The 15,507-nt window shown below is 36.5% G+C and overlaps 1 protein-coding gene across 5 annotated transcripts in view; it reads left to right on the top strand.

Moving 5' to 3' along the window:
- Positions 1-13,460, top strand: part of LOC123308282 (potassium/sodium hyperpolarization-activated cyclic nucleotide-gated channel 2) — a 364,375-nt gene extending 350,915 nt beyond the window's left edge. For 3 of the 5 annotated variants that reach the window (XM_044890874.1, XM_044890876.1, XM_044890879.1), the window contains 2 exons: positions 5,259-5,547; positions 12,786-13,460. In XM_044890874.1, coding sequence (XP_044746809.1) covers positions 5,259-5,547; positions 12,786-13,116 — 620 coding nt within the window. In that variant the 3' untranslated portion in view covers positions 13,117-13,460. The remainder of the gene's footprint in view (positions 1-5,258; positions 5,548-12,785) is intronic. The other 2 variants (XM_044890875.1, XM_044890878.1) reach the window with 1 other exon arrangement.
- The last annotated feature ends 2,047 nt before the right edge of the window (positions 13,461-15,507 follow it).

The raw sequence follows: 15,507 nt of genomic DNA, 5'->3' as shown, positions 1-15,507 counted from the left end.
CACCGTCGACCCAAATTTGGAAGAAAATAAAACAAATAAAAGGGCACAACACAAACTACAAAATACCCTCTATACTAGGAGATGACAATGAACCAATCACGAATAACCAAGACATGGCAAATATACTAGCAAAACACTACTACGATAAAACAGTTACTTCAAAAACATCAACACACCTCGAAAATGAAGAACCAAATACAATAAATGATCCTGAAAATTCTATAAACGATTCCTTTACCATACAAGAACTCAATTTGGCATTATTTTCCATGAAGAACACAGCAGCAGGCCCAGACAACATCCCTATGATATTCCTCAAACAACTACATCCAGAAACATTGAACAAACTCCTAGAAATATATAATGACATTTGGAACAATCATCAGTTTCCCACCCAATGGAAGCAATCTCATATTATTCCCATCCGAAAATCAGACAAGTCAGGACCCTCACCTAACACGTTCAGACCAATCTCCTTGACATGTACCTTGTGTAAAATTTTAGAAAAAATGGTTAACCAACGACTTATGTGGCACCTTGAGAAAAATAACCTTCTGTACTCCACACAATCAGGCTTCAGGCAGAAACGTAACACCACGGACAACCTTGTCTTACTACAAACAGAAATCGCGAATGCCTTCGCAAATCAACAAGACCTAATTGCTGCACTTATTGATATAGAAAGTGCATTTGACACCACAAGTCGTGAAAGTATCTTGTCTAAATTAAAAAACATAAACCTTAGTGGCAATATATTCCTTTTTCTGAAGAACTTCCTAACCGACAGAAATTTCAAAGTGAAAGTAAATGGTGTAATGTCAGCTTCTTACACCACCCAAAATGGTATTCCCCAGGGCTCCGTACTAAGCGCCACCCTCTTCTTGTTAGCCATCAATGACATATGCAACGTTATCAAAGCCCCAATAAAACTAGTTCTATATGCTGACGACCTGCTCCTGTTCTGCTCAGGTAAGAACACAAACAGTACGTGCAAACTGTTACAAAATGCTCTTGATGGTATAACTGCTTGGGCGGGAAACATCGGTTTTAACTTCTCCTCATCAAAATCAAAAGTCATTCGCTTTACTAGAAGACATCAAACTGTCCCACCCCACCTTACAATTAACGACCTACCTTTAGAAATAGTTGACCATCTTAAATACCTAGGAATGACCTTAGATCAAAGACTTACCTGGACTCAACATATCAAAAACGTTAAAGGCGAATGCATGAAAAGTATGAACATCCTTCGAACCCTATCTCATCATCACTGGGGATGCGATGAAGAAATCTTGCTGAGAATCTACAGATCAGTAATTCGATCAAAACTGGAATATGGCAACATTCTCTATTCCACGTCATGCAGAACAAATCTGAATCTACTGAACACCGTACCCAATACAGCATTCCGCATCATACTTGGAGCCTTCCGATCAAGCCCATCAGAGAGCCTCCATGTAGAAGCACAAGAAATGCCACTGAACCTTCGTCGACAGCAAACTCTACTTTCGTATGCTTTGAAGGTGTCTGCTATGCCAAACCATCCAGCACATGATCTGATGAAAACATCGAAATACCCAACCACTATAAAACCTATGACGCTACTCTCAATTCCACAGATGGTCCAACAGCACTCAGAGTCCATAAATCTTAACTCACTAGTGCCAATGTTCTACTCGAAACATGCTCCCTGGTCCAGACACCAACCAATGCTAAATACAGTCCTACATAGATACAATAAACAGGAAACTCATGGTGCAATTCTAAAACAACATTTCCTTGAATTGAAAACCAAGGAGAAATTCGATGAGGAATTTTACACCGACGCATCTAAAGATGAACACGGAGTTGCATGCTCGATAGTTAACGAACACAATAACACAGTATCCTACAAACTTCCACCTACCAGCAGCATTCATACTGGTGAACTGTTCGCAATCTACAAGTCTCTATTCAGCACCATGACGCCAGGCCAACATATTGCAATATTCACAGACTCATTATCATCAATTCAGTCGATATCCAACATCTATTCTAATAACCCACTAATACAAAAAATTCAGGAACGATGCCATATACTTAAAACCAACAAAAACATCTCTACGACCATAATTTGGATACCATCTCATGTGGGTATAGAAGGAAACGAAGTTGCAGACCAATCCGCGAAACTGGCACGATCCTCTGATCTTCCCATCACAAACTTTCAGTTGCACTCAGACCTAAAGGCGATAATAAAGTTGAAATCCCTTCGAGACTGGCAAACCAAGTGGAATAGCAGCAATAACAAGCTACATGCAATCCAACCTGAAATCGATTCCCCGCTAAAAATCAGTCTGAATAGAAAGGACAAAATAGTAATTAGGAGACTAAGAATAGCACACACCAGGCTTACACACGGCTACTTAATGTCATCAGAAGAACATCCTATATGCGAATACTGTCGAGAAACTCGTTTAACTGTAGAACACCTTCTATCTCGCTGCCCACATTATGATGAAATCCGTCGTCGAATGGGACTCAAAGAAAATTTAAAGGACAACCTCAACTCAGCAACGCAAATTGAAGCAACATTGAAATTTTTGAAAGAATGCCAATTGTACAACCACATATAATCAATGTATCTAAAATTATTTCCTTTTCAGTAGATACCCATTCTTTGTATACACATTAATGTCTGTTAGAACTCTGTACCATGTGTCAATGGCCTAGTTGCCGAGACACGTTAATTACAAATAAAAAAAAAAAAAAAAAAAAGCAAACAAATATGATATAATAAAATTGGTTTCTATACAGTGCGCGTCAAAATTATGGAGAAAATTCATTTTCTCAGAAGAAAATTATTTGGCAACAAAATCCTGAGACAGGTCAATTTTTGTTTCACTTTTCTCAAATTTGTATGCATTTATGAAGAATTTTTATTGCACCCTGTGCCATCCCCAACAACCCTTTAAATTTTTTGAATGGGGAAAGTGGGTCATGTGGTACTTTTTTTGGCTTGCAGTAATTTTCAAGAATAATTTTTTTTTTTGAAAAATTAGTTAGTTCAAAGAGGTTTTCAGTATGTGCACTTTGTCATGGCTCATTTACTTGATGGTACTTGATGAAATTTGACACCAAATGAAAGTCGATTACAGTTTTGTTCATGCACAACTTTCAACCCCTACGAACCCTTTAATAGAGAAAAAAAGGAGTGACACTGGAAATTTATTTCGACTTTCATTCGGTGACAAATTTCATCAGGTACCATCGGCTCAAAGTAAATGAGCCATGACAAAGTGCACACACTGAAAACCTCTTTGAACTAACTGATTATCAAAAAAAAAATTTCTTGAAAATTTCTGCATGTCTGTAAAGAACATACAAAGACCTTGCCAAGAAAGTACCACATGACCCACTTTCCCTATTCAAAAAATTTGGAGGGTTGATGGGGATGGCACAGGGTGCAATAAAAATTCTTCAAAAATGCAAAAAATTGGGTAAAAGTGGAACAAAAATTGATCTGTTTCAGGATTTTGTTGTCAAATATTTTTATTTCGCGAAAATGAATTTGTTCTATCATTTTAACGCGCGTTTACGGATTCCACCGTTTTCATTTTGAGTTTTTGGTTGAAGAAATATTAATTTCATCTTCGAGTATTCAACTCATTTGAATACTCAAGGATTTTATTCAAAACTTATGCCCAACTAATGGGGATATCGTTCATTCAATATAATCCAGAAATTCGCAAAAAAAAATCTTATTGCGTTCTCTCGATATTTCTAATAGCAAGTTTGCCTGATACAACTTGTATGTCAATTATAGATATCGATTGAAATTCAATCTGGGAGGATTCTGTATTTTCTGAAACATTTTAGGGTTTTCTCTCCCAATCTCTGGAACAAAATCAATCGAAAAATTCAAATAAATGATTTGCTAGTGCGTAAATTCTTGCACTGATTTGTCAGGAGTAAATCAAGTAGAAAAATTGTTGCATGACAATGAACTGAAAAAAAAAACTTTGAAATTATAATTATGTATGGTAAATAGTAAAATTTCGGAGTGTATGTCAGATACCTTCGTTTGGTATTTCTACGACAAAGGTCAATTTTTGAAAATCTTTTGAACTGAAGCTTTTATTTGACATTGATTGTCAATACATAGAAAAAGAAACGTTGATTCATTTAATTTTAAAATTAGCGTAGGACAGTTCCCTCTTCAATTAATATAAATATGATCTATTTCCACCGAACAATTGGCCAAATCATTATTTTGATCCAACAAAATGCAAGTGGACTCTTTAATTTCTCTTTTATGAAGATCTGGTCCTGCCATTAAAATTTTAGTGTTATTTCAATCCATCATGTGGTCTCCTGTATTAGAACAAACATGATCTGTGATCTGTGATCCATTAATTTCTCCATTTTTCATTATTTTTATGTTCGTGTTTTCTTATTTCTAGAGGTCTAGATGTTTGACCTGTATATTTTACCACAAATACAGGGAATGTTAATACAATTTTTTGATTTCTGCTTTTCATTCAAAGGTTTAGTTTTTGTTAGTATAGATCATTTTGTGTTTTAGAAACTGTTCTTATGTTGAATTTGGAATTGATTCTTCAAATTTTTTCTGAAAGGCCATTAAAAAAAAAGGAAAGGAAAGAAAGGAATTACTTCAATAAATCTGGTTGCTCTTGATAGTTTATTGGTTGTTCCAGATCATTATTATGATTTTGTTAGACATTTCTCTTTCTAAATTAAATATAGTTTTTTTCAATCAAATCTGTCGTTCATTTTTTAATGAAGTCAATTTAATTATTTTTAATTTCGTGTGTAGATGAAATCAAATCAGCTCTTTCATAAAGTGTTTTAATAATACCTCTTTTGACACTTACTTGGTGATTGGAATAAAAATTCAAATATCCATTAGTATTTTTCTTTTTTCGTTATACGCTCGTTTCAAAATAATTTGAAAACTTTTTATTGAAACATCCAAAAATGAAATTATCCTGCTCTAATTCCATTGTGAATTTTATTGTATTATCATTTACTTCATTTCTATCATGTAACCAAATTACAAAAATATCATCTGCATATCAATTATAACTGAAGATTGGTTGAGAATTTTTCCACATTGCAGAAAGTCCCACTCAAATTTTAAAATGTCACTTTCGAAGGGATTATTGGAGGATTGAAATTTTAATGGAGCATTAAATTTTAAGGAATTTTTCTGTTTCTGTCATCAAAACCGTTCTAACGAATAAAAAATTAAATTCCAGGTGATATCATTATTAAGGAGGGTACGATTGGCTCAAAGATGTACTTCATCCAGGAAGGTATAGTAGACATTGTGATGTCCAACGGTGAAGTAGCCACTAGCCTGAGCGACGGCTCTTACTTCGGAGAAATCTGCCTTCTGACGAACGCTAGAAGGGTGGCGTCAGTGAGAGCAGAAACTTATTGTAATTTATTTTCGTTATCAGTGGATCACTTTAACGCCGTTCTCGAACAGTATCCATTGATGCGTCGCACTATGGAATCGGTTGCAGCGGAGAGGTCAGTGCGTTGGTTGGTATAACGAAACCTAAGAGGTTTTATTGAATATTGTTTTAGTCATCGCTTTTATATTGTAATGTTGATATATATTTGGGAGTAAACTAGAGCATATGTTCGTTGTTATATGTGTTGCCTCTTCCATCGTTCGTAGTGGCTAGATCTAACGAAATTATACTTGAATTCGTTTCTTTTTCCACTCAGCACAAGACATGTTATAAGAGAAGGAGATGTGCCTTAAAATCATAATAAAATAAAGTTCATTAATACTGAGGCCAAGACCCCACAACACTTGTCGTTATCGAGAAGTTGAATCGAGACCTACTACCCACCACTGTCTATGATCTGTGCTAACCTAACTTTCCTTGAATTGACAGCTGACGTTCGTATAGATTTGCATTTGATAAACGTCAAAAATATAGAATTTCTGAATCTTTCTTCTTCATTTCTGATGAGGCTCCCAAGTCGAGAGTAATTTCTAGGCAAGCTCGTCTTTCATGTGGCATATCTTAAGTCACTCCATATACTTAAGCATCTTCTATGATATTGAAAGCTACGGTTGCCCCTATGGAGAGTAGAGAGAAGGAGAACGATCGACGTACTAAAAATGTGTCCCCGAAAACGGGAAACGTAGGATAGGTGTCGCTGCGATTGCAGCGGGTATCGATAAGGGGTGGGGATGCAAGCGTCAATTTGAACAGCCTTCATTTTATTTTAGGTTATGTGTCATCGTGGTTTTTCTGATGATTTTTCAAATACCTTTCTTCAAATCTATATCAAATATGAGTTCTCTGAATTATATGCAATAAAATACAAGTCGAAATCAATGAATTTCAAAATAAATCACTGATCAAAAAAATTGTACCTACATTTGTTTATCATTGTTTATTGAAAGCAGCTATGTTAGTTGGTTTACCGTAATCTTCAAAATTATATAAATCTGTAGTGAGGAGTAGTACACATCAAGACAACAAAAGGTAGCAATATCAAATGTATCACTTAAATATTAGAGTAGATTCTGTTTCCAATACTCAGCTGAGAACCGATATAAACCATATATCATGTTATGCCAACAAAATTCTTTAAGAATATTTACTTCTGAACCATGTAGTTTTATTGGTTAGATATTCTTATTCAGAAGAGTCAACTTCTCACGAGGGATGACAATTTCGATTTCGTTTATAATGAATCCATCATCTTTTTGATATCTTCATCGCAAAAGTGCTCTTGACACACAATTTGATTCGGAGCCGATTTTTGGGAAAAGGTTTTTTTTTCTAATTTTCTCGCAAAAATGCTCTCGGAAATTTTATCTCTTCTCCTTTTCTTTCCGATGCCAAAACACTCTAACACTAGCGCACGCTTCAACATTTCACCATGATCATATGTTGTTCTCTTATCAAAAATCGAAAATAATAATATTCCTATCATCCGTCACCAGGGAAACAGTTGACTCAGCTAACTTCAATTTGTTTTAATCAAAATTTCGCACTCTCGTAATGGCCAGCGCGCCTGTTGGCAAAAGCATGAACTACTCTATTGGTACATATTTTAGGGGACAAAAAATCTGTGGTCTCAAAGCAGCGATCGTTCTCCTTCTCTCTACTCTCCCTAGTTGCCCCTATAAACACTCCACCATATAGGGCGATTCTTTCATTCGTACAAATATTTTAACTGTATATTTTTCAGGTCAAAAGGAACACTTTTCTCCCCTACCATTTTTTCTAAATCGGCTAGATTTAAAAGATAAAGGCTGTTGAAAAATCATAAAAACTGTTATTTTTGGTTCTATCTTACGAACGTCTTCCAGTTTTCTCATTATGATCATTACGTTTTCGAGTAATTCGATTTTCAAAAATTTAAACGTAGGGGGAGTCCGGTAGACTTGCTCAGGTAGGAGACTTGAACCACCTCAAATATTTCAATTCAAATTTCGCGCTACCGGTATCATAAATAGCTTGCGACATACTCGTAACAGGGCACAACTAGTGGCGGTTCCATTTTAGCCGCCATTAGAACAGTTCGGGAATGAGAGGGTTGAACGTGATTTTGTTGTTAGGAAGAAAGAAATTGAATGGAAGAAAGAAATTGAATAATTTTTGTTTGTTACACTGTATGAATATTTTAATAGGTGCATGGTGTTATTTAGTTTAATTGCTCTCATTGATTAATATTGTTTTACAAACGATGAGCCTTTTTAATAATAATTGTTAAAACTCCAAGAAAACATCTATTAAATAGAATAAAACGGAGTGCGTGAGACTTGACCCATGCTATGGTTGGGAGACATAATCAGTGGTCCAAGTTTCCCGCACTGAGCTTAGATAATAGTTTGCTTCAAAAAAGAAAAATGAATAATAAAAATAAATAAAATAACATCTCGAAAATAAGTGAGAATGACTCTGAAAGAGAAAATGTGTATTTCATACGCTGATACATCTGATGACTAAAACCTTGACATAGACAATCGTTGGTCATTGGAAATTGCTTTCTTTCAATGTTTTTCCTGATCAACAAACTTATGGTCAAGTCTCTCAAGCTCCCTGTTCAACTCTCCCATGGGTTAGGAAGACACGTGACAATATTCGGTTCGTAAAAAAAGAATTGCTGTACTCAAAATGTTCATTTCACCATCTCTCTACTATTATCCATCGATACCTATTTGGGCATGATATCTTCACGCAAAAAAATGAGTTGCTACCATTTACAAAAAATACAACGTAAGTGGCTTCAGAGTGAAAAGGGGTTCAACTCTCCCGGACTTCCCATATGTGTGAAATTTGAAAAATTGGGTACTTTGGCTGAAAACAACCCTGTTCAAAAAATCCACAAATGCTTAGTGTCCCAGATTAAGCTAGTTATTCTGAAGGTAATTTGGTTTTTCCAGAGGTGGCACAGCTCATAAGAAAAACTTAAAATGGCTATATCTTTTTATCAGGGCAGAATAAAGAAAAATTGTATAGAAACAAATGTTTCTTTTGACCTCTAGAATCGAAAGTTGAATTATTTGTACGAGTCAAAGATTCACCCTGTATAGTGGGCCCGCGTAAGGTTTATACCTGGAAAGCCAGGAAACATCTATGAAAAAAATAAATGGAAAAATAATTTTATGTACATTTTTTGATAAAGTTCACCCAAAGAAAAATCGTTGCTTCTCATTTTTCATTTACTTATAAGCTAACTAAACGACTGAAAAATTGAAGTCAAAATATCCCCCAAAAATACTTAAGGGTATGGAACTTGAATAAAACTGTAGTTCATTTGTGAAATCTGAGATTTTTCACCTTAGCTACGTTTCTGAATGACAGTAGATTGTAGATTTTACTTGCCCTTGACTCACATTTTATTTCAGATCAGCGTTATCAACTCTGAACATGAGATGATTCGAAAAAAAGTCAATCAATTAAAACGGTTATTTTTCCACTTAAATTTCTGATGAGTATCATGAACAAACAAGTTATTTCAATAGATTTAGCCTCTACTCATTGTGATTGGTTTCAAGCTCACACTACACTACTTTATGACACGTAGAATATTTCTGAAGCTTATTCAATCTCTTAGTTTGTTGTTGTTGTACCTACTCTCTGGAAAACTATGGATTTGCATAATTTTCTCGAGTACCAGAAATTGATTATAACAGATCCAACACACACTCAGACACATGTAGTTTCCTAAAAGCGATGTAATTAACAAATTCAATAAAACACCCACATTCATACACATACCTCCAGATAACCCTGCACACTGTCATATCATCACATGTACCACCACATGCCATTCTTTCTATTCATACTTTTCCCATTCCACCTGCTTCAGTAATGATTGTTTCATTATGATAGTGTTTGAATTGATAGAGCATAGAATTGCATCCTCAGGATGTTAGCAGTGACCTACATTCAGGATTTCAGCTTTCTAAATTATGAAATATCTTTGCTATGCTTAATTCATTGGATCCGCGTGTTTGGAAATTTTTAGTGGAAAACCGTTAGCATCTCAGAAAGTATCAGGAATAGGGATGGAGAATTACAACAGGAAAATACTCAGCTGGGGATAGAGAAGCGAAAGAAGTTAAAATGAATACGAAAATGGTACTGTGGCTATACACAGGGTTGTACGCCCTATTGTCTCTAGCATGGTGGACAACAACCAAAGAGGTCACCACACGCAACCAGTTGCAGAAACTGCAAAGGCTGGCCTGTGTTGGTGTTATGGGAGCTATGCGCACAGCTCCTACAGCAGTGCTTAAAGCCATACTTGATGTGCCTCTCCTACACCTACATGTGAGGAAATGCAGCTTGCTGGAAGCAATAAAAATATCCCTTAACGGAAATCTCCTACCCGGAAACTGGGTTGGACATATGAGGATATTGAATCAACTGGACTCATACCTCTTGGCAAAACCATCGGATATTAAGCAAATCATCCTAGATTTCGAACCGTCCTTTGAAATGGTCATAGCTGTCCGTCCTAGTGCAATAAGTTTCCCAAATAGTCTGGACAGAAAGGCCACATGGTTTACTGATAGATCGAAATCTGAGAGAGGCATATGAATTGACATATATGGACCTAAACTGAGTGTCTCTAAAACCCTGGGAAGTGAACCCTCTAATTCACAGACCGAGACACTGGCTGTTCACGAATGCGCTCAAGAGTGTCTTATAATGAACCTCAAAAGGGCGCATATCTATATCACTACGGACAGCCATGCTGAGGTCCCTGGAATTACACTGCCAGGGATTTCTGCTGACATGGGAGTGCTGTAATACCGTAAAGCAACTGGCCAAAGGCAATAAAGTGACTCTACGATGGGTACCAGGGCATTTTGGTATTGAAGGAAATGAAAAAGCCGATGAAGTTGCAGAAAAAGCATGAAGGTTTACACCTGCTGAACCTGAGCCTACTGTGGGATTGGAAAAGACAAATATAAGGCGGTCCAACAATGGGAGTTGAACAACAGAATATCCCTCTGGAGAAACACACCTGGACTTACTCAGTCAAAGAAATTCGTGATGATTTCACCGACCTACACCAGAAAACTGCTAAAGCTGTCACAAGCTGATCTTCGGGTGATGGTGGGACTGCTGACAGGGAAAGTCAGCAGATGAGATTTGTGGGCTCTGTGGATCAGGAGCAGAAACAGCTCAACACGTGGTATACAAGTGTACAGAGCTGGCAGGCCTGTAAGAACCATTCATATGGGGAAATCGGTCCTGGATACTCACGAGGTAACGGCCAAGGCTCCTAAGGATGTTGTCGGTTTTATCAACACCATTGACGACCTCCTTGGGTTCCTATGAATGAGTAGGGTAGAGAACAGAAGATTTACATGCTCGCAGGTCCCGGAAGGCTATCCGAGCCACAAAGACCCCGGTTCAAATAATAATAATAAATAAAAACTCAATAAGCATCACCCAAAAGCTCAATAGAACGGACAGAGCTGCCACGACATCTTGGGGGTAGAAAAATTGTTGATTTGTCCAACCGTATGTCCCAGGAAATTGAAGGACTTCGAAGATATTTCCTGAGCAAGGCTGCTTCGTCAGAACTCCATCGAGTAGTTTGCGTTGCTGATAGTTCTACACCGTTAAAGCTACAACAGGACCACTTGGAAACCGTCGAACACTCTTCAGAAAGTAAAATGCAGAAACTGATTGGCAAACCTTTGCATGGGAGGCACCAGAACGAGGTCAACCATGATTACGTCAACATATCTGCGTCGAACTACTGGTTGACTTCCGGAAGGTTGTTTCCTGAGACAGAGAGGGCTTCATGCTCGCCATCCAGGATCAGGTGATTCCAACAAAGAATTACATGAAATATATCACCAAGGATGCCTCAGTGGCGGATGAGAGCTGTCGTTATGGATGTGCGACACAAGAAACTATCCAGCACATCACCCGGGGATATCAGAAGTTCGCAGGTACGGAGTACAAAAATAGACATGATGCCGCTGCCAAGATTCTCCACCAAGAATTGGCATTAACACACCAACTCCTAAGTTCGAAAAAGGTTCCTTATTGCAATTACCATCCGGATGCTGTATTGGTAAATGAACATCACAAGGTCTACTGGTATCGTACGGTTCTCACAGACCGAAAAATAACCCACAATAGACCAGACCTCATATTGCTCAATATGGAGCAGGACAGAGCACTATTTATCGACGTGGCGATTCCAAATAATAACAATCTTCTAGATAGGCACACAGAAAAAATTTCAAAATACAGAGATGTCGAGGAACAAACCAGAAGACAGTGGAAGCTGAAAGATATAAAGACCATCCCTACTGTCATTTCGTCTACAGGCCTGATACCGAAGAAACTACCAGATAATTTGAGGAAACTTCAGTTGGACGAAAATATCTATACAGTCATGCAGAAAGCGGTACTGCTCGGAACGGCGAGAACTGTACGCAAGTGCATGGGGAATGCAGAGGAACACCGTCTGCACCGACAGGAAGTGCGGGTGCAGCAGGAATCCAACCTACAGCAGAGAGCCGAGGAGAGACCCGGACCCGACCACCACGAGCCCGAAAACCTGGAAAGGGCTCCAACAGAGGTAAATCCTTTTGATATCTGAGATATCTGGGATAAGTGAATTTTCCTCTGGAGAGAAGTGTGAAAGCCGCAAGGCTAAAATCATAAATAGGGTGTCTTATTTGAATTTTGTAGGCTTTTCTCCTGTAAAAGACAACGTCGCAATATTGAGAATATTTTAGTCAGATAGATCTAAGCTTAAACCCTAGTATCCAAATTCTCAGAACAATTCTATGTTTCGTTCTGGGTAAACGTCTAATAGGCCACCCATCGTGGGACACCTTATGTACAGAGTGAGTAAAACGTAACACACAAAATTCATATCTTCGGTATTTAGTACTTTGAAGAAAATATTTGAACACGAGAATTTTTATTGTTCTTTGCCAGAATGCTGAATTTCATCGACGAACTTGAATACCTTTTGGCAATTTGGTTTGGAAAGAAAAGTCCACAATACAATTGAGTGTCAGATGAAATACTTGAATATTTAATATTTCCTCGATATGTTTCGATTTCTCCAGAAAATCTTCAGCTGTGTAGAAAACAGGCTGGAGGCATTGTTTTGTCACCGTTTGAAAAGAAAATTGTTGTCATTTCACATGTTGATGCTATCTTTTTATTTAATTTTTGGTAAATCATTTTACTATGCTCTATCAACTCAAACAATATGACCCAATATTTCCGTTAAATACTCAACGAAATGCCTTATTTGTTTAGGTTAAACAAAATAGGAAAAAGTCCCAATTTGCTATCAAACCGAGAAGAAGACCTGGGTAGTGAGAGTAAAACGATAAACGCTGTGGTGAACGCTCTCGCTAACGAAGCAGACCATGTCAACGTTTCTGAAGAATCGATGGTCAAACTTCACTCTAGCGAAAGGAGTCTGCAAGAACTTGGACGCACTCTGCACAGGTTTACCTTACCCAGACCAAAGTCTGAAAACAACTTCGCATCTCAGGATATGCCCTTGACGAGAGGAAGCCAGAACAATGGGAGGCCCTCGTTCCACAAGTCAGATACTTTTCAGAAGGAGTCGTCGTTTCAATGACGTCACTCTACGCACTAGTGCTATCTGGTGACAAGCTGATTGGGCTAGACGCCCTTACCGACTTCAAATTAGCTGATTGTGTTTGTATTACGAACGAAAAAATCACGATGGGGCAATTTTTCCCATCGCCACACTGCTTAACAGTTGTCTGCCCATTATGTCAATGAATCAGAACCTTTCCAATGATCTCACCTATTTTTGAAAATATCTTAGACTTGTTCAGGCACATATTCAAGACCTCATTATAAATTTCTCACTATCGTTTCAAATATATAAAAAAAAAACGTGACAGGAAATCCAGATTCAATTTTTACTGGAAATATCGACGACCAAATGATAAAAATTAAGGACACAATAAAACAACAACTAGATGAACATATTGGGATAGAAGTTTCGAGAGCATGTTATTTTTAAACAATGACTATATTCAGAAATTGTGAATAAAGATTTAAAATACAAGGTGTGAATGAATAGTTGTGAAAAAGTGGGTGAATAGTTTGAATTATACAGGATGTTTCTAAATTGATGCGAAAAATTTTGAAGGGTAATTTTGTCAACGAAAATTACAGGGGTTCTTTCATATTTTTTTGTTCAGTACCCCTTCTCCTCCTTGACATGAAAGTCAAAGCGAAATAATCGATATGGTCATAATAGCAACCCTTACATTATTTAGCATCAGGAATTTTTAACGTGCCTGCTTTTTCATATTCAAAAATTCATTTTTATATTTCGAAAATTTGTTGCTTGGAAACAGACCAACGCCGCAGGAGAAAGTTGTTAACAAATTTTTTCGATCATTTATCAATGTTCGAGGGTTTATCGAATGAATTTTTTTTGATAAGTATAGAAAAAAAAACAGAGCAAAAATAATTGATGTAAAGGTACAATTGATAAGAAGACAATTAAAAAAGTTGAATGAAGATTCAGACGTGTTATAGTTTCTATAACTGGTTTATTTATTTATTTAGTTGCTATTACATAAGCGACGAATATACAGTGCGCTTCGAAATTATGGAACAAATTAATTTCCTCAAAAGAAAAATATTTGACAACAAAATCCTGGAACAGGTCAATTTTTCTTTCACTTTTTTCAAATTTGTGTGCATTTTTGAAGGATTTTTGTTGCACCCTGTGCCATCATCATCAACCCTCTAAATTTTCTGAATAGGGAAAGTGGTTTATGTGGTATTTTTTTGGGAAAGTTTTTGTATCTTCTTTACAGGTGTGCAGACATTTTTCAGATAACTTTATTATGAGTGGTTGGAAATAACAACCCCTTTATGATTTTCCTTCAAAAATTGTTTTCGTGGGATAGATTTCCGAAAAATAAAATTCTTGCATGGTTTTCCGTTCAATTCTGGAGAGAAAAAATTCTTGCAAAATTTCGATACAGTCGATACTTTTCTCGGAATAAATAAAAACTTACAAACAGTCCTGATCACTGTTCATTCCATTTCATCGTATAAGTGACAAAAATACATGTTGTTGTTTTCAACCCCTAATAAGAAAGCTATGAGATCTAAAAAGATTGTTTGAGTAAAACTTACTTAACGCATCATATTATGTCTTGTTTTATGACTCAGGGTTATTTAGAACCCGTAAAAAAATTAAAACTGCCAACTCGTCATCTCCTTCCATAGACTGTATCTTGGAAGGGAGGGCGATTTCGAAAAAAATTTATAGGAACTACCCCTGCTTATTTTCATCAGGGAATTATCTCCTCAAGTCCTTCGCATTTGTTTACAGACATCCTGTATACTTTATTTGTTTGGCTCATTCCAATAACACATTTTACCCAAAAAAAAGGTCATCATTGTGTATTTGTGCTCCAAAATGTCTATTAATAATAATAATAACAGGTTTATTTTAACCTCAGCGAAGTCAAGCTAGAAGCTTCTTCACTCAACTATCGGTTTAGGTTCCAGTCGATAAGTTTTCGTCTAAATATAAAACGATTCGTGAAGAAAATATTGGGAAATTGACGAAAAAAAAACTGTCAAATACTTGTGCTATTGTATTATTGCAAAAGTTTGAGTACTGTGTAGAGGATGCGCTAAAAGTCATTTCAGAAATTTCAAGAAAGATGTGTACTCTGATTCATCAGAAATGTTTAATATGCCATCCGTCATTATTTACCATATACCGGGTGGCCCACATAAAACTTTTAACCAAGAGATATCATATTTTCTAGAAGGACATGGACATTTTTGAATTTTGGATTGTGCGTTATTTCAGATACTTTTCTTTAGCGTCATTTCTTTCTACTCATTTATTTCCCTTTATTATTTTCTCTCATTCGAACATTTTTCCAGGTGAAAAATGCTATTAATTCAATTTTTATTTGCACATTTTGATTAAATAATTCATTTTTTATAGTTGACTATGAATAGT

This window comes from Coccinella septempunctata, chromosome 2 (genome assembly GCF_907165205.1).
Source record: "Coccinella septempunctata chromosome 2, icCocSept1.1, whole genome shotgun sequence".
NCBI lineage: Eukaryota > Metazoa > Arthropoda > Insecta > Coleoptera > Coccinellidae > Coccinella > Coccinella septempunctata.
This window is presented reverse-complemented; position numbering and strand designations above follow the sequence as displayed.